This window comes from Podarcis bocagei (assembly GCF_964188305.1).
Source record: "Podarcis bocagei genome assembly, chromosome: 1".
In the NCBI taxonomy this organism is placed as follows: domain Eukaryota; kingdom Metazoa; phylum Chordata; class Lepidosauria; order Squamata; family Lacertidae; genus Podarcis; species Podarcis bocagei.
Window position 1 is genome coordinate 128,727,373 of NC_138125.1, and position 18,441 is coordinate 128,745,813.

Genomic DNA, 18,441 nt, shown 5'->3' on the forward strand with positions numbered 1-18,441 from the left:
AGTGTTTTAGAGAGGAGGGGGCGGATTTTGCTCATTACTTATTCTGCTCCAGCCTGACTTCAAAGAGGGAGTCTGAGTGTTATCTGTGTATAGATAAGGTCGCTGCTCAAGCAGCTGTAACACTCACGCAGTCCAGCGTCTCCTGTTAGTCTGCTAGTTAGTTTTACAGTAGCTGTAGAGAATAAAAGAAGTTATTCTTCGAAGCTGTCGTTCGTGTGGTTCATGCTCTGCTGTGCTCCGCTGACTTTTGGAAGTGAGTTTGGTGCTCACAGCTCTGAGTTGTGAGTCCACAGCACTTAGACCTGATTCCTGCGTGGAAGCTCTCTGGAAGTGCTATCCCAGCTCACCTGGCCCAGTCGGGGCTGAAGAGGTTGAGCCCAGTCGGTGGCACTGGCTCAAAGGCGAAGCTGACAACAGATGTTTCAACAGATTGAAACAGATGGTAGAGAGGCACTGAAGGGAAACCAAGAAGAGACCCATACAAAACAAAATATGAAAAACTACTCAGATGACTAGACTGGTGTGGACAAGAGGGGAGCTGATGAGTTTATACAGTCGTACCTTGGTTGTCGAACTTAATCCGTTCCGGGAGTCCATTTGATTCCCGGAATGGTTCAAAAACTGGAGGAGCTTCCTGCACTCAATGAAAGCTGCAGAAGCCCTGTTGGACATTTGGCTTCCAAAAAAGGTTCACAAACCAGAACACTCACTTCCGGGTTTGCGGTATTCAGGAGCCTAAACGTCTGAGTACCAAGGCGTTCAACAACCAAGGTACGACTGTGTGTCTGTCTAGCTTTAGGAAAGGCTTTGAGTTTCTGTTTTCTCTTCGAGGCATCTGCGGTACTTTTAATTCTCCTTCTTCTTGGAGGTGAGGTGGTGTGCTATGCAGCTTTTCAGGCTACAGTATTTCTCTTTCTGTGTGAAAATAACAATAAAAATATTTTACAAAACTGGGAGTGGGGAGAATAGGCTGCAATCCTCATTCCTGGTAGTTCAATAGGGCTTACATCTGAGTGGTGGTTTTTCATGTCTGGGAATAATAAGGGAGCCGTTTATAATGCTGGGGTGCTTGAGGAATTGGTTCCCTACAAAGGTCAGCTATCCTGTGGGTTTTGACCTCCCAATTTTATGATGCAATTTGTGGATGTGTTTTAGGCTATACAGTGGTACCTCGGGTTACATACGCTTCAGGTTACAGACTCCGCTAACCCAGAAATAGTGCTTCAGGTTAAGAACTTTGCTTCAGGATGAGAACAGAAATCATGCTCCGGCGGCACAGCAGCAGCAGGAGGCCCCATTAGCTAAAGTGGTGCTTCAGGTTAAGAACAGTTTCAGGTTAAGTACAGACCTCCAGAACGCATTAAGTACTTAACCCGAGGTACCACTGTATAGAAATGTGAATTTAGAGCAAAAATACGTTAGAAATGTGTATTTTGTGAGAAAATGCATACAGAAATACAAGTTTCCATGCTGCTTTGTTGGTTTTTTTAAACCAGAGATTACAACAAAAAAGAACAAAACTGGGTTTTTTAAAAAATGAAAACGTGCAGAATTAACACAGACCAAAAGTAGACTGATCCATGCACCCCTATTGTGAAGATATCTAAGTGTATTGTGTTTTACCTGGACAGCAGAGCCAGGCTGCTGGGGGGGGGGGGCAGCAAGCCAGAGACTCTCTGCTACAGACTCTTCCTACTCACTAAACCCTGTTACTCTTCAGCTTCCAATACCTCCTCTTCCCAGTCTTCTCCCTCTGACCACTCGTTGTTGTCCCACCATCACTTCCTAGGCTCTGAGCCTTCTTCCCTTGGTGCAGGCATCCCCAAACTCGGCCCTCCAGATGTTTTGGGACTACAACTCCCATCATCCCTAGCTAACAGGACCAGTGGTCAGGGATGATGGGAATTGTAGTCCCAAAACATCTGGAGGGCGGAGTTTGGGGATGCCTGCCTTGGTGGCTTCCCAGCTGGTTCATCTCACCACTCCTCTGTATCCAACCAGTCTATGACATGGATAAATGGATCTTTGCCACGAGTGTCCACTTGTTAGGGTTTTACTCTTGTTTTAAATGTATTTGTTGTTTTTGTGTTTTTACCGTTTTAAATTATTTTATGTGTAAATCACCTTGAGATGGTGCCTTAGAAGGTAATTAATAAAATAAAATAAAAGAAGAAGAAGAACTGAATTGAAAGTCTTCCCCATCTCTGATTCACACAGCTATGTTTTCTGCATAAGGAGTGCTCATGGCACAGTTGTCACCCAGTAATCATACCAATCTGTGATCAATTTAAATGAAATTTAAACAGACAGACGAGAAGAGAAGACTCCCTGGAAAAGACCCTGATGTTGGGAAAGATGGAGGGCACAAGGGGAAGGGGACGACAGAGGACAAGATGGTTGGACAGTCTTCTCAAAGCTACGAGCATGAGTTTGACCAAACTACGGGAGGCAGTGGAAGACAGGAGGTCCTGGCGTGCTCTGGTCCATGGGGTCACAAAGAGTCGGACACGACTAAACGACTAAACAACAACAAACAGATAGACTGAACCTGCTTGCTGCTATGTCACGAGAACACCATCCATTACTGATAGCACCCTACCTTCAATGATGTTCTCAACATTCTTAAACGATTCTGTAATGTTTCCTCTTTCTATTTTCTTTTCTTCTGTCAAGAATGACTTGTGCTTAACTGCTTCCTGAAAAATAGGAGGAAACACAGCATTCAAATCCCAGAACACAAAGCACTGTGTCGTCCTCATCACTACCATCTTACAGTTCTTTCAGATGCACTGATATTCTTTCCCAGTATAGTTGCACTGATTTTACTCTAGCTAAGGAGTTGGCTCATGCCTGGTCAGAAACTAAACAATAGGTTCTTTTCCTGTTCATCAAATCCCTGTTGTTGAAAGATCTGTGTCCAAAGTGCTGTATGGGAAAGAACTATCTCCAGAAATAAATAATAAACAAATACATTAAAAAAGATGCTTGGTCTGTCTCAGGCATCCCAAAATCCGCCCTTTTTCGTGTTATGGTGAAGGCATTTGGTGTTCTTTGTCCATCTGTTCAAGCCCCATTCTCGTATTGTTCTTTGACAGTTGTATCTACAGTGAGTATTATTACATGAGTAGTACCTGTGAGAATGGGGAACATATTTCATCCAGAAAGCAGCTGGAGGTGTAGCACAGTAATCAGAATGTTGAGCTTTGAGCCTCAGCCATGAATTTACTAGGCGTCTTCAAGTGAACCAATATCGCTCAACCACCTTACCCCACAATCTATCACATGTGGATAATGATACTGACATCTTATAGGTTGTTTTAAAGGTTGCTGAGATACTATATGCCACGGGTGGGGAACTGTGACCCTTCAGATATCACTAGGCTCCAACTCCCAACAGCCAATATGGCCAATGGTTACAGATGATGGGAGTTGGAGTCGAACAACATCTGTAGGGCTACAGGCTCCCCTCGCCTGCTGTACGTAAAGTGCACTAAACGGTCTGAGGTACGCGAAAAATGCTAAGAGGAGGAGGAGTTTGGATTTGATATCCCGCTTTATCACTACCCGAAGGAGTCTCAAAGCAGCTAACAATCTCCTTTTCCTTCCTCCCCCACAACAAACACTCTGTGAGGTGAGTGGGGCTGAGAGACTTCAAAGAAGTGTGACTAGCCCAAGGTCACCCAGCAGCTGCATGTGGAGGAGCGGGGAATCGAACCCGGTTCACCAGATTACGAGTCCACCACTCTTAAACACTACACCACACTGGTTCTAAGTACATTTGTATGTACTCTGTCATCCTGACATTACTGAAAGGAGACTACTGTATACTTATGGACATAGCCAATAAGCCCTTTTAATTTGAAATTCAGAACCATCAAATACATGCACACAGTGGCTATATTTGGATGATTCAAGCTCATCTGGACAAGAAGCAGTACAACAGTTTGGCTTAATGTCCTGACTTGTTCCGATGCCATAGTTTCTTGGTTCAGACAAAATGGAGAACTGTAGTTGGTGAAATCCTTCCTGGCTTGTTTGTTCGCTTGCACAGAGGCATGAGTTTGGGGTGGTTGATGGGGAGGGGTGTAGCCAAAATGCGACACAGCTTATTAAGATATGGTCATCTGAATGCTATCAGTGTTAACCTATAGGCTGTCAAACCAGGGTATTGCATGTTCTAATAGCATCCTTAAGACTGAAAGGTCATGCAGATCCTATGCAGGTGTGCGTTTGCCATCCTATTTATTTGCCTCAGGTACAAGATGCCTCAAGGGATGCGGGTGGCGCTGTGGGTTAAACCACAGAGCCTAGGACTTGCCGATCAGAAGGTCGGCGGTTCAAATCCCCGCGATGGGGTGAGCTCCCGTTGCTCGGTCCCTGCTCCTGCCAACCTAGCAGTTCAAAAGCACATCAAAGTGCAAGTAAATAAATAGGTACCACTCTGGCGGGAAGGTAAACGGCGTTTCTGTGCGCTGCTCTGGTTCGCCAGAAGCGGCTTAGTCATGCTGGCCACATGACCCAGAAGCTGTACACCGGCTCCCTCGGCCAATAAAGCGAGATGAGCGCCACAACCCCAGAGTTGGTCACGACTGGACCTAATGGTCAGGGGTCCCTTTACCTTTACCTTACAAGATGCCTTTTCTTGCCCTTTGGGAGAACTTTGAATATTATGAAGCCATCAGCCATGGAGGGCTGCTTTTTTTATTCCTGACTTTGGGCTTTACGGTGGTACCTCAGGTTACATATGCTTCAGGTTACATACCCTTCAGGTTACAGACTCTGCTAACCCAGAAATAGTACCTCGGGTTAAGAACTTTGCTTCAGGATGAGAACAGAAATCGTGCTCCGGTGGCACAGCAGCAGCAGGAGGCCCCATTAGCTAAAGTGGTGCTTCAGGTTAAGAAACAGTTTCAGGTTAAGAACGGACCTCCGGAACGAATTATGTACTTAACCCAAGGTACCATTGTATCTGGCAGGAGGAAAGAGGATGCTAGAGTAGCTGGAGCATTGCCTTGGCTTTTCTAATGTTCTTATCCAGTGCTTTTTTCCTTAAAAAATGTTTATGGGTACTCTCATTTTGACTCAGTAAAATCACCATTTTCTAGTTCAAATCGGGGGAAATGAATACAGTAAATGGACAAAAGTACAAAGATTCACAAAATGTTTAGGGGTATGCGTCCCCCCAGAAAAAAGCACTGTTCTTATCTATTCCAATAGTTAAGATAGAGTGCAAGTAATGTACATCTTGAAGCTTCACAAATGAGAGGCTGATTTCTTACCTCAATGGTCAGGATCAGTTCCAGTTCTTGGTACTCTATCTTCACTTTTCTTCTGGCTCGCTTTGCGCACTCGTAGGATTCTGCAACCACACCGCAGATAATGTGGCCGATATATAGTACCTGCATGACACCCGACCAACAGAAATGGAATGGCTTCACTATACAGAACAACAACAACATGGTTGTTTAATGTACTTCGATAGATTTCATGCTAAGGCTTTGGGTTTCAAGCCATGTTCCAGAGACTATCCTCGGGTTCTCTGGAAGCTTTTCAAGCACAGTGAGGATATTAGTAACAGAAGGTGAATTGCTTGCTTACCACTACCAACCTTCCTCTTCAATGTACAGGCACAGAGGAAGGGTGGGAATATTCTAATTTGCATGTCTCATGCCATTAGTAATCTCTGACCTCAACTGAACTGAGGGCCCACCCTAGAAGACTCCTCAGAATTCTCTGCAATGACGAGCTGACAAGTGGATATGTCAGAGGTTTGCCAATGAAAGCCACTGGTAAAGTATATATATGTGGCATTTATCTTAAGTAAATATGAAGTATTTAGCATGCATCATGTAGCGCTTCCAGTTTATCTGTTTAAGCAGAAGACTTCCATACAAGAGTGGATAAATTACTGTATTTTTCACTCTATAAGACGCACCAGACCACAAGACGCACCGAGTTTTTGGAGGAGGAAAACATAAAAAAAATATTCTGAATCTCAGAAGCCAGAACAGCAAGAGGAAAGCAGCAATCCCTCTTGCTGTTCTGGCTTCTGGGATAGCTGCGCAGCCTGCATTCGCTCCAGAAGACGCACACACATTTCCCCTTACTTTTTAGGAGGGAAAAAGTGAGTCTTATAGAGCAAAAAATATGGTAATTTGCTTTCAGTAACTAGGGTGTTGTTGTTTTTTAAAAAGGGTATACATATTGGAGACCAAAAAATATAAAGTATATAGAATGACTGAGGACCAACATAAACATTTGATTTTTTTAAACAATCCTTTGAAATTCATGACAATTAAGGGGTGAAGACTGGGGCTTGTGTCTAACTTTATGGGATAGTGGCTAAGAGGCAGTGAATTTCAAATTCCCAACTCAAAAGTAATCTCTACCACATACCCAAATAGGTGGCCTTAAATAGCCCAGTACATCCATCTGATATATGGGTTAATAATATTGACCCACCATACAGGGTTAGTCTAAGGAGTTCTAGTTGCGGAATCTTATCTCCAAGGGTTATAGCTCTATGATAGAGTGCATATGCTAAAGGTCCCAGCATAATGGGAATTCACCTCTTCTTCCCCAATGTGTGCCCCATACCATCCCCAAATTTGCTCTGGAGGGTTGGGGGAGTCCCCAGACGGATTTAGGGGGATGCAGAGGGAGAAGAGTTTCTGCTGCACAAGGAAAACCTTCACGTTTGCAGAGTTTCAGCCTCAGTGCTATGTTGAACACAAGCCTTTAAAATACATTTATGTTTTAATCCTGCATTCATGGATCCTTCAAACAATGATTCAGACACAGACACTGTGGGGAGTCTTGCACATTTAAGGGTTGCCTAGAACTGAGATTTTCACTATTTGACTTTCCCTGTCCAGGAGCTATGGTGATGAAAGATGCTACAGCTAGCAATTACTTTCCTTCCTCTGAAAGTTTGTTAGCGTTTTCCTCCAAAGCAACTCGGTTCTAGTGGTCTAGTCATGCCCAAGGAATTGTAAATGCAGTGGTGCCTCGCAAGACGAAAAGAATCCGTTCTATGATTCTCTTCGTCTAGCGGTTTTTTCGTCTTGCGAAGCAACCCTATTAGCGGATTAGCGGATTAGCGCTATTAGCGCTATTAGCGGCTTATCGGCTTATCGGATCAGCTGATAAGCGGCTTAGCGGCTTAGAAAAAGGGGGGGAAAGGGGAAAATATCGCAGGAACTTGCAAGACATTGTCGTCTTGCGAAGCAAGCCCATAGGAGATTCGTTTTGCGAAGCACCTCCAAAACGGAAAACTCTTTCGTCTAGCGAGTTTTCCGTCTTGCGAGGCATTCGTCTTGCGGGGCACCACTGTGTCTGCCTTTGATATTTTTAGGGTACAATTCTAGGCCTGCTTATCTCTGAGTAGATGTTGGATAGGAAGGCAAAAAGCTCAGAAAATACCTCTTCGCTAGCAAAAATTTCCTCTTTTCCATCCCCATTATGCCCTGGAATATCAGCTGCTGTTACCACGGCAACCACCCCTGGTTCTTCTAAGGCCTCTGACACATCAATGGATCTGGAAAGGAGAGATAAATAGAACACTTTTGTTCCCATGGGTCGCAGTGATCAAACATGATGGCCAGATGAATTAAATAAATAAATGTTTTAAGAAATAAACATTCAGGGGCTAAAGTAAACATGCACTTTCCCCCTACCTGTCTAAGTTGTGCACAGCTAGTATTTCTGCAGCTGGAAACAGATAGTGAAACAACCCAATGTATTTAGTCTTAAAAACCTCTTTGTACTATCTTAACTGGTACCTATATATGTGTGAAATCACCCCTAACTGCAATACAGGCAGGCAGCTGATATGTGCAGGTCAGGGTCCACCTGTGGTTACCAGATTTTTTTCAATTAATCCAGAAACCCTTCTCTCTTTTTTTTTTTTTTTTTTTTGAAGCTGAGTAGCAACAGGGAGTCAGTAGTGGGGATGGTGAGACAAAAGATCCTGGGCCTAAGCACACATGCATATTGTATAAAGGTAAAAAGCCCCTTTGTTGCACCCTGTGAAACATAAATCCGCAGAGTTTTTTAAAAAGTGGGCAACGGCCGCGCGCCCGCAACTACCTAGCCTCCCCTGATCAGTCAAAACAAAGGGGGCAGGAGATCTGTACCGCCGGACGTCCCCGGTTACCCTTCAGCAGTGGCAATGGCAGCGGTAGTCAAGAGCCTGGAGCCAGCCTGGTAGTGCAGTTGGCTCTGGCTGGCTTCAGGAGCTGCTCACTGCCAGGGCGTCCGCCAGTTTGCCTCCCATAAGTCCCCATAGGATGTGTTTTGTGTGCAACACATCATATGGGGACTTCTGGCGAGGAAAAATGGTGGGCGCCATGGCAGCAAGCAGCAAGCAGCTCCTGAAGCCAGCCAGAGCCAACTGCACTAGCAGGCTGGCTCCGGGCTGCTGAGGCTGCCGCTGCCACGTTTCCCGGGGACAGATTTGCAAATCTGGGGACATTCCGGGGACGGAATTTGTCCGGGGATAGATTTGCAAATCCAGGGACTGTTCCAGGGAACTGGGGACGTCTGGTAACCCTACCCTAGACATTTTGCAGGACAATAAATGGTGCTGTCCCACACTCTCAAATAAAGTTGAAGAGTGCCCATCTGGTCAAGTAATTTGAGGCAGAAAAGACCACAAGCACGCCTCCCCCCCGCACCCTGTCCCTGAGAGTTTAAACACAACAATACAGTGGTACCTCGGGTTACATACGCTTCAGGTTACAGACTCTGCTAACCCAAAAATAGTACCTCGGGTTAAGAGCTTTGCTTCAGGATGAGAACAGAAATCGTGCTCCGGCAGCGCGGCAGCAGCAGGAGGCCCCATTAGCTAAAGTGGTGCTTCAGGTTAAGAACAGTTTCAGGTTAAGTACGGACCTCCAGAACGAATTAAGTACTTAACCCAAGGTACCACTGTAATAAATTAACTAGCAAACCATTTGCCACCCTTTCATGACACTCCAAATTGGCTGCTTCAGGCAGCTGCCTCACTGTCCCTAATGGTAGAACTGGGTGTGGATATCAGCCTCGTGTGTTGGATGCACTGAATTAGCACTTCCAGAGCACTCCACTCTTGTTTAAAAGAGCTGTATGTCAAGCCCTCCTCTTTCCCCCTACGTTTGCAAGCACACTTGCATTCCAGCCCACTCCTGAAGTAAACCAAACCAAGATTCAAAGCATGGTCAGCATCTGTTACAATATGTCCTCCTTCCCATGTTCTACTCCCACACTTTCCTCACGCGCATTCCTTCTTGTTACTTACAGAATCTTTGCGTGGGCGCATGTGCTGGTGACCACAGCCATGTAGAGCTGCCCTTCCTCTGGAGGCATGTCGTCGACATAGTCTGCTTCACCGGTGGTATGTTTAATACCAGACTGGTGCATGATGGGACGCCCCACTGGGTCCTGAGGAGGCTGATGAGGGTCTACATCCTGTCATATGGTAGAGACATTTACTATACAGTGGTACCTCGGGTTACATACGCTTCAAGTTACATATGCTTCAGCTTACACACTCCACTAACCCAGAAATAGTGCTTCAGGTTAAGAACTTTGCTTCAGGATGAGAACAGAAATTGTGCTCCGGTGGCACAGCGGCAGCAGGAGGCCCCATTAGCTAACGTGGTGCTTCAGGTTAAGAACAGTTTCAGGTTAAGAACGGACCTCCAGAACGAATTAAGTACTTAACCCAAGGTACCACTGTACAGTCGGTTCATTAGTTTACTGAGTATTACTCAGAAAATCCTACGAAAATTATATGGTGACAACATGGTTGTATTTCAATTTGTACAGGCTGAACGTTGGGCCCAGAACTTGTACCATGTTACTATCTGTACCCAAAGCTTCAATTCCATATTGGCTTATATAGGAGGACCAGTCAAGCTATGAAATCATGTTGGCCAAATATACGTTTTCTGTTAGTATATGTAAACATTTTCAATTAGTATCCTTGGTATTATGGAGGACAACTTTCTACCTCATGAATCTGCCTAATTCTTAAGATAACCAGTGGAGACCCTGCTCTCTGTCCCACCACTTTCAGTGGTTCAATTAATGGTGACATTGTGAGATTTGACCAGCTCCGGCACATCTGGAGCTGGTACAGGCTCGTCTTATCTTGAGCCCAAGCAGAGCGTAGTCACGCAGATGAAAGGATAAGCAGGTAATGTGCTACATGCTGAAGTTTATTTACAAGCTATGCTGAGAGCACACAAACATACATCTTGCCTCTGTGAGAGCAGAGAAGCAACAACTCTCGACACAAAGAAACCGAGAGAACACTGAGAAAAACAGGAAACCAGTGTATGTCACACCCAGTCTCCCATTCATGTGGGAACCCAACAGTAACTCTGACTGTGGAATGTAAACATTGTCTTGTGACAAGCATTTGCTGCACAGTGAGGAAAGCAGAAACCAACAGACATCAGGCAGGATCTTTTTAGCAGTAGTGTCTAGATTGTGGAACTCTCCCTGCAAGAGATTCATATGGGCTTCCATACTGCAGGTTGTCTGACTCTCCTTAAAAGGATTGTTTCACTGGGCCTTTGGCCTTAGAGTGATATTCTGGTTCCATGTTGACATTTTGTTGCTGAGATCCTGGTTTTTTGGTGATCTGATTTATTTATTTGTATGTATACTAATTTACTACTGGATTAGGTTAAGAACAGTTTCAGGTTAAGAACGGACCTCTGGAACGAATTAAGTACGTAACCAGAGGCACCACTGTATTGTTCTCGGTCATAGACGCCTGTATTGTACTCTCTTGTGGGGCTGCCCTTGAAAAAGGTCCATAAACTGCAATTAGAGCAAAATACGACAGCCAGTTGCTGGTTGGGGCCGTGGCTTGAGTGCATCTAACCCCCATTTTACAACAGCTACATTGGTTGGCAACTGAGTTCCAGGCCCAATTCAAGGTGCTTACACTTCTGTTTAAATCCCTGAATGACCCGGGTCTCATGTAGCTGAGAGAATGACTGCTCCCATCCCAGCTTGCCCATGCCTTGAGATCTGCAGTGGTTCCTGTGCAGGGAGAAGTACATAGCACAGGGTCCTGGGAAAGGGCCTTTTCAATGGTGGCTTTGCATCTATGTAACTCCCCACTGGGGTGCACCTGGCCGCTTCCCTATACTCATTTAGGAAACACCTCTTCTGGCAAGTTTTTGGAGGTGGGCTGAGCTGAAGATTTGTTTATTGCTTTTTCACAGCTGGAATTTTATGGAATTGAACAACAATTTCATGATGATTTTCCTTCTGTGTGTCGGAGTCAAGGAATTGTTTTCATTATACCTGATTTGTATTCTATTGCTTTGTTTTATATTTTTATTGGTGTAAACCACTTAATCAATTAGTTAAGTCACAGATCACTGGGTGGTAAAGGGACCCCTGACCATTAGGTTTAGTCGTGGCCGACTCTGGGGTTGTGGCGCTCATCTCACTTTATTGGCCGAGGGAGCCGGCGTACAGCTTCTGGGTCATGTGGTCAGCATGACTAAGCTGCTTCTGGCAAACCAGAGCTGTGCACGGAAACGCCGTTTACCTTCCCACCAGAGCGGTACCTATTTATCTACTTGCACCTTGACGTGCTTTCGAAGTACTAGGTTGGCAGGAGGAGGGACTGAGCAACGGGAGCTCATTCCGTCGTGGGGATTCGAACCGCCAACCTTCTGATCGGCAAGTCCTAGGCTCTGTGGTTTAACCCACAGCGCCACCCGTGTCCCTTCACTGGGTGGAAAGCCATGCTAAGTACTAAGACTAGACCCATTGAACTTAATGGATATGAGTAACTTAGAAGCATTAATTTCAGTGGGCCTACTCTGGGTAGATCTCAGTTGAATACAACCCATTATACTTAGAGAAGGGTGGGTTAACATGATAGCATTGGCATGAATGTTAATGTTAGATGATGAAAAGCAATGAAAACAATCTCACTGACCTGGTATATTTGCATACCCTGAGGTGGTTTCTCACGGAACTCGCCTAAAGCACTGGCGTATTTCTTTGGCAAGTCAGGATACTTAGAAGGATTCTGTGGGAAGACAAATTAATTATATATTACATCAATTTTCCCCAAGAAATTATTCAGGGGCAAGCAACCATATAATGGTAATTCATTGCCCAAATATGTACTACCAGGGTGCTGAAATTAAGATACAGTGGTACCTCGCAAGACGAATGCCTCGCAAGACAAAAAACTCGCTAGACGAAAGGTTTTTCCGTTTTCGATTTGCCTCGCAAGATGAAATTTCCCTATGGGCTTGCTTCGCAAGACGAAAACGTCTCGCGGCTTTGTTTCCTTTGTCTAAAAACAAAGACATGTTTTGTTTATAAAGTTAATTTATTTTCCCTTCAATTTTTGAACTGCTCTTTACAGTATGTGTGACTTTAAAGAGCAGTTAATAAACTGTTGTTGTACCAAATTTGGCTTTGTTTGGACTTTTTTTGACCATAGGAACGCATTAATTGATTTTCAATGCATTCCTATGGGATTTCGTGATTCACAAGATGAAAAATTCGCTAGACGACAAAAATTGCGGAACGAATTAATTTCGTCTTGCGGGGCACCACTGTATGACTTGCACAACTACTTCTGGTGTGTCCTTTCTCCACATGGGGGGGGGGGGAGGTTTCCAGTCATGTAGCAAAATCTCCACTTATAACATTTTAACAAACTTTATAATTTTTGTAAAAAGTTGTATTCGAGCCAACATGAAGCACTGGCTGAATGAAAACAGCATGGCATCTGTTACATAGGAAGAAAAGCCTGTTGTACGTAAGACAATTTTTCTACATAGGAAGAAAAGCCTGCTGTACGTAAGACAAACGGGGTGTAAAAATTGTTAATGGAAACAATGATCTTTGGTAGAGGCAGGAAAGTAGGAGGAACATTGTTTTTAAGAGGAGGGATAGTTTATTTCTTATCCACCTATAGTGAACACAAGAGAAGCCTTCTTGGATCAGATGAAAGGTCCATCTGGTCCAGAATTCTGCTCTCATAGTGGTCAACAGAGTGCCTATGGAAAGTAGGCAAGACAATGGCACCCTCTTATATGTGTTGCAAGCCACTTGTATTCAGATGCATGTGTGCCATAAGCACCGTGTGAATATGTACCTAGCTCAGTTACTAACTGCTTACCCCCAAAATAAGGCCAGACTTGCTCTTGTGCCTTTAATATCGGCTTGATTTACAGCAGAGCTATTTCCCATACCACATAGCTTTTGGGAACTGAGTGAAGAGTTGCTGGAGACTGGAGTGGAAAGGTATAAGGCTTTCTACTCAAATAGGAAGGGTGATTATTATTTTCTCTCCCCCCCCCTTTGCTTAATACCCAGCCTGATGAAGAGCTCTGGAGAAGCCTGAAGGCTTGGGCGCCATTTTGTGACATTCTTAGTTATTGGCCTGCTTTGTTCTTTGGGGTGTTATTTACCATGTTCTTTAAACCTTGTAGCACTTGCAGATAAAATCTGAAGAAGAAGCTGACAAGCAGGGTTCGTCTGTATTCCACTTTTGCACCCGGGGCTGAAGGAGAGAGGATAATTTCTTCAAGAATTAGCCTGCAAGCTTCATTCAGCATCTCTTCATCCCAGTTGCTGGGGGGAGAAATAATACAACCAAATAAGTTTATTTTAGCAAACGATAGATATGTATATGCAGAGTTTTGAAGGGGTGAGGAGAAAAAGGTTTCCAAATGCGTTTATTAAAGTGACTTTGATAACGAAGTACACTTTGCCACAAGAAAACTCAACAGATGGGATTTCATTTCAGGTTTCTCAGGAACTGATAAGCAGGATATGAAGATGTACATAGGTCATGACTTGACTAATAAGGAACGATGCAGTTAAGATTTGTGTCATCTTAATAATAATAATAATAATAATAATAATAATAATAATAATAATAATAATTTATACCCCGCCCATCTGGCTGAGTTTCCTCAGCCACTCCAGGCAGCTCCCAATTGAGTGTTTAAAACAATACAGCATTAAATATTAAAAACTTCCCTAAATCTTAACCCAAATACATAAGAGTGTGGAAGGTTTTGTTTTATTTAACATGGTGTTTTCATGTTGTAACCTGCCCTGGAACCCTAGGGAGAAGGTTGGGTAATAAATGAAAAAATGATTGCATGATCTTGCCACAGTTCAGGGAACTGAATTACATGACATCTAGTCCCACAATTCCCGGGAACCACAGAATGAAAAAAATTCCTAGAAAACTGATATGTATAATTGTGCTCTGAAATTTTATCCCAAATTCATATTCACAGAAATTGCAATTCTTCTCCACTTCCACTCCAGTGTGGTTTGGTGAAATGTTGGAGAGGTGCTTTTGCTTGTTTGTTTTTAAGAGCAGCATTCTGACATGATACAAACCAATTTTGAAATGAAGACATTTGCCCACCTTTAAAAAAACAAAAGTTTTTCATTACTACTTGCAGACAAGGTTTAAGTACAGAGAGAGTTTAATTTTCCTAGCTTCTAGATTCTGCCCCAAACTCTTCCAAAAGCAAGAAACAGCTATTCCTATATAATGTCAAATGTTACAGTCAATGTACCTTCCAATGAGCTTCTGACAGGTATTTCTTGCGCTCACTGTGGTAGGACCAATGCCACCATATAAAATAGCCATGTCCTCAATGACACCAGTGCCTGGCTGGAAAAGGACTCTCATTGAAGAATTTGTCACAGACAATGCATTTTTTCGTCGCTCAGCCTGCCGGAATGCTGACACAAATTCATCCTGGCAGATGCAAGGAGGAGAAATTGGGTTTATTTTATTGCCCTCATCATACTAGTAGCTGTAGGGTGACATTATACGTAAAGAGCCTTCCGTGAAACAGTCAGTAAGGGTCAAATTACATGTTACATTATTCGTGGTCTTTATAAAAAGTGTGATTACCCTTGCCACTTTTATTTTGGAAGGAAATAACATGTGCAAAGCTTCAGTCTGGAATGTGTTCCCAGTCTGGGCCCTGCTCCTGTTTCCCTCTGAAAACCGCTCTCTTCCCAAGCAACTGTTTGCCCTTAAATGCGTACAGTTTACTACAAGAAACATATTCAGGAGTAAAACAGCAGACAGGGGAGAATTTTGTTGTGAGACATTGCAGGGCCCTGATCTAGATCAAGGACCTATTCCAGATTGGAGTGCCAAAATTGATTTTTTTCAAAATGGAAGTAGTCGTGCTTTTTAAAGGCATATGAACAATGTAATGTGTAATTTCACCCTGACAGATTGCCACCTTCAGTCATCATACGTATATCTGCCAAACAATAGACTACATCATAAACTCGCTGGGAAGATGTTTCCATCCTAGCTCATGTATACACAGGGCAATGCACATGTAAAAAGGTAAAGGGACCCCTGACCATTAGGTCCAGTCGTGACCGACTCTGGGGTTGCGGTGCTCATCTTGCTTTATTGGCCAAGGGAGCCGGTGTATAGCTTCCGGGTCAGGTGGCCAGCAAAACTAAGTCGCTTCTGGCAAACCAGAGCAGCGCACGGAAACGCCGTTTACCTTCCTGCCGGAGTGGTACCTATTTATCTACTTGCACTTTGACATGCTTTCGAACTGCTAGGTTGGCAGGAGCAGGGACCGAGCAACGGGAGCTCACACTCCGTCACAGGGATTCGAACCGCTGACGTTCTGATCAGCAAGTCCTAGGCTCTGTGGTTTAACCCACAGCGCCACCCGCGTCCCAATGCACATGTGGTTGGTTGTTAATATCCATGTATTTAAAGGCATGGTAGATTACGATCTACCGGTAGATCGCAGGGGTATTCCAGGTAGATTGCTCAACAACTCTGACCATCCCTTCCCAAAAAAAGATCAACAACTCTTGGCAATGACAATGGGTAGATCATTACCAGTTTTTTTTTAGTTGTTTTTTTTTACTGTCTCTTGGGAGTTGGAGATGCCTGATATAAACTATACTTCCTATCAAACTCAACCTCACTTGGTTGTTTTATTCTTGCTGTATAGGAGTGGATTAAAGAAGGGAGTTGATAACTCTGGCATCACATGGGCCATTCAGCCATCCAAGAAATCTGGATATCATTCATCTACAGCAGCCTTTCCCAGTCTCCAGATGTTTTGGTCTACAGTTCCCATCAGCACCAGCCTGGTGAGGGATGAGAGTTGTAGCCCAACATCTCAAGGGCATCAGGTTGAGGAAAGCTGCTCTACAGAGATGGTGACGGCACTGTGGCTGCTTACTAGTGAAGGCAATATTACTACCCATGGCACATATGCAATCAACACTGCTCACAGGTTTAGCATATTTTTGTAGTTCTTCAGAAACCTGCAATACCTATGTGCCCAGTGGGACAAAAGTTAATGAGTGTGCACATCGAGACATGCTAGAGGAATTTGTTATATGCAAATTCTAGTAAGAAATAAACTGATCTGAACTTTCCAGAGCTAATATAGAATCACGGAATCATAGAATTGTAGAGTCGGAAGGTTGAATCCAAGTGAGAGTGAAAGGGAATCAAGAGTTACAATTTTTTTAAAAAATGTTGGTTTCTCTGTTCCCAGACCCCTGAATATATTTGGAGAAGACCACCCATTTTATTAAATGCAGCTTTATTGACTGTTTTCAATACATGCTTTTTATGTATTGGCATATTGATTTAGTGAAGTATGACTATTTTGTCCTGTCTTCGAAATTTGTGTAGGATTTTAATTGTTATAGGGTGTAGGCTATTTGAGGTGTCAATTTTCTAACTGAAAACCAGATGATAAATATAATAAACAAATAAATGAGCAACAGGGAGCAATGTGTCTTTCACCGATCCCTAGGTAATTTACATGTGATTTTTTTACTGGTAGATGAATATTTGGAAATATGTTGCCTCTCTCTCCAGCAATGTGTTGACCTGTCATTTATGTACCTGCATGGACTAATTTATGTTGAGATTTTGATACAAATATTGTCTTGCCCAACGTAAGTGTTCCACGGTGCAGAAAGCATCTTGTGTTTGGAGGGGTGGGGAGGAAAACATACAGACACAAACAAACAAACAAACAAACAAACAAACAAACAACTTACTTCCTTGGAGAAAGGGATAAAAACAGAGACTATGACCTCTCTTGGTGAAAGGTCTGCCTGTGGCAAGCCCGCAAGGAATTCATCATTCAAGGGAATCTGTCGTGATCCATCTGATAGAGGAAATAATAGTCTTTAGAGAATGAGCTCTTAACAGATACTGATTTTATCTGTCCCATGCAAGAGAAAATTACCCCTGCATCTATTCAAGCTCTAAGGCAGAACTGGCCCTCTTCAACGGCTGATTTACCCAACAGAAACATTTGTATGAAGGGTGCTGACAGCTATAAATAATTCTAGCCATTTCAGATGCTTCCAATTTGTAGCCAAGGTAGTATTGCTCAGAACTTTGCAAGATCAAACCTGCACACTTGTCAGTTGGCATTTGTCGTTGATAAATACAATGGACTTCCACTTGTTTATTATTATATATTGTCTTCTTGGGCAATATGATATATATCATAGACTTAATGTAATAATACACCACCCTGCATTTTGCCATTGTAACAGAACATGAGTTAGTAAGTTTCCTCTCTCTCTCATCATAGTCGTAAGAGCAAAACAGCAGGAAGGAAAGTAAGGATTCTGCAGTCTCCAAATGACTTCTGCTATTAGGATATTATTTTATTCCTGCCCCCTCCCCACTATTATGAAATTGAATCACATCCACATCATCCGTTTAAAGCATTCTTGTACCGCTTTTACAGCCACGGCTTCCCTAAAGTATCCTGGGAGCTGTAGTTTGTTAAAGGTGCTAGCTGTTCAGGGAAGTTTTTAATGTGTGATTTTACTGTATTTTTGGTTTCTGTAGAAGCCACCCAGAGTGGCTGGGGAAACCCAGCCAGATGGGCGGGGTACAAATAATAAATTATTATTATTATATTATTATAGCTCTGGTAGGGGTCTCCTAATAATTCTCAGTTCAATCAAGAAACAGATAGTTCACAGTCCTTAGAGCATGGGTAGGTAAACTAAGGCCCGGGGACCGGATCCGGCCCAATCGCCTTCTAAATCCAGCCCATGGATGGTCCAGGAATCAGCGTGTTTTTACATGACTAGAATGTGTCCTTTTATTTAAAATGCATCTCTGGGTTATTTGTGGGGCATAGGAATTTGTTCATTTCCTCCCCCCCCCAAAAAAATAGTCTGGCCCCCCACAAGTTCTGAGAGACAGTGGACCGGCTCCCTGCTTAAAGAATATAGGATCTATGTTTACCAATAAATCATTGGAAAAAACTTACTGTACTAGATGCTATGTTACTGTTGATCAAAGTGTCTAAAGCTTTCTTATTAACAGTTTATAAGAGCAGAAGAAGTTCCTAGTCAGTTGATTCGCTCACCATTTGTATTTGTAACTGTTATTTCATTGTGTACATTTTGATC

The 18,441-nt window shown here is 43.4% G+C and overlaps 1 protein-coding gene and 1 long non-coding RNA gene across 3 annotated transcripts in view; one reads left to right on the forward strand and one right to left on the reverse strand.

The window, feature by feature from the left end:
• The window catches only part of LOC308582269, a 33,466-nt gene extending 31,295 nt beyond the window's left edge, over positions 1 to 2,171 (forward strand). The window contains exon 2 of the long non-coding RNA XR_014005592.1: positions 547 to 2,171. This is a non-coding gene — a long non-coding RNA (uncharacterized lncRNA). The remainder of the gene's footprint in view (positions 1 to 546) is intronic.
• Positions 1 to 18,441, reverse strand: part of LOC308587852 (aldehyde oxidase 4-like) — a 77,646-nt gene that overhangs the window by 34,141 nt on the left and 25,064 nt on the right. For both annotated transcript variants that reach the window (XM_081195682.1, XM_081195683.1), the window contains 8 exons: positions 17,062 to 17,171; positions 14,568 to 14,752; positions 13,440 to 13,602; positions 11,948 to 12,040; positions 9,278 to 9,447; positions 7,423 to 7,537; positions 5,280 to 5,399; positions 2,600 to 2,696 (listed from right to left, as the gene is read on the reverse strand). In XM_081195682.1, coding sequence (XP_081051808.1) covers positions 2,600 to 2,696; positions 5,280 to 5,399; positions 7,423 to 7,537; positions 9,278 to 9,447; positions 11,948 to 12,040; positions 13,440 to 13,602; positions 14,568 to 14,752; positions 17,062 to 17,171 — 1,053 coding nt within the window. The remainder of the gene's footprint in view (positions 1 to 2,599; positions 2,697 to 5,279; positions 5,400 to 7,422; positions 7,538 to 9,277; positions 9,448 to 11,947; positions 12,041 to 13,439; positions 13,603 to 14,567; positions 14,753 to 17,061; positions 17,172 to 18,441) is intronic.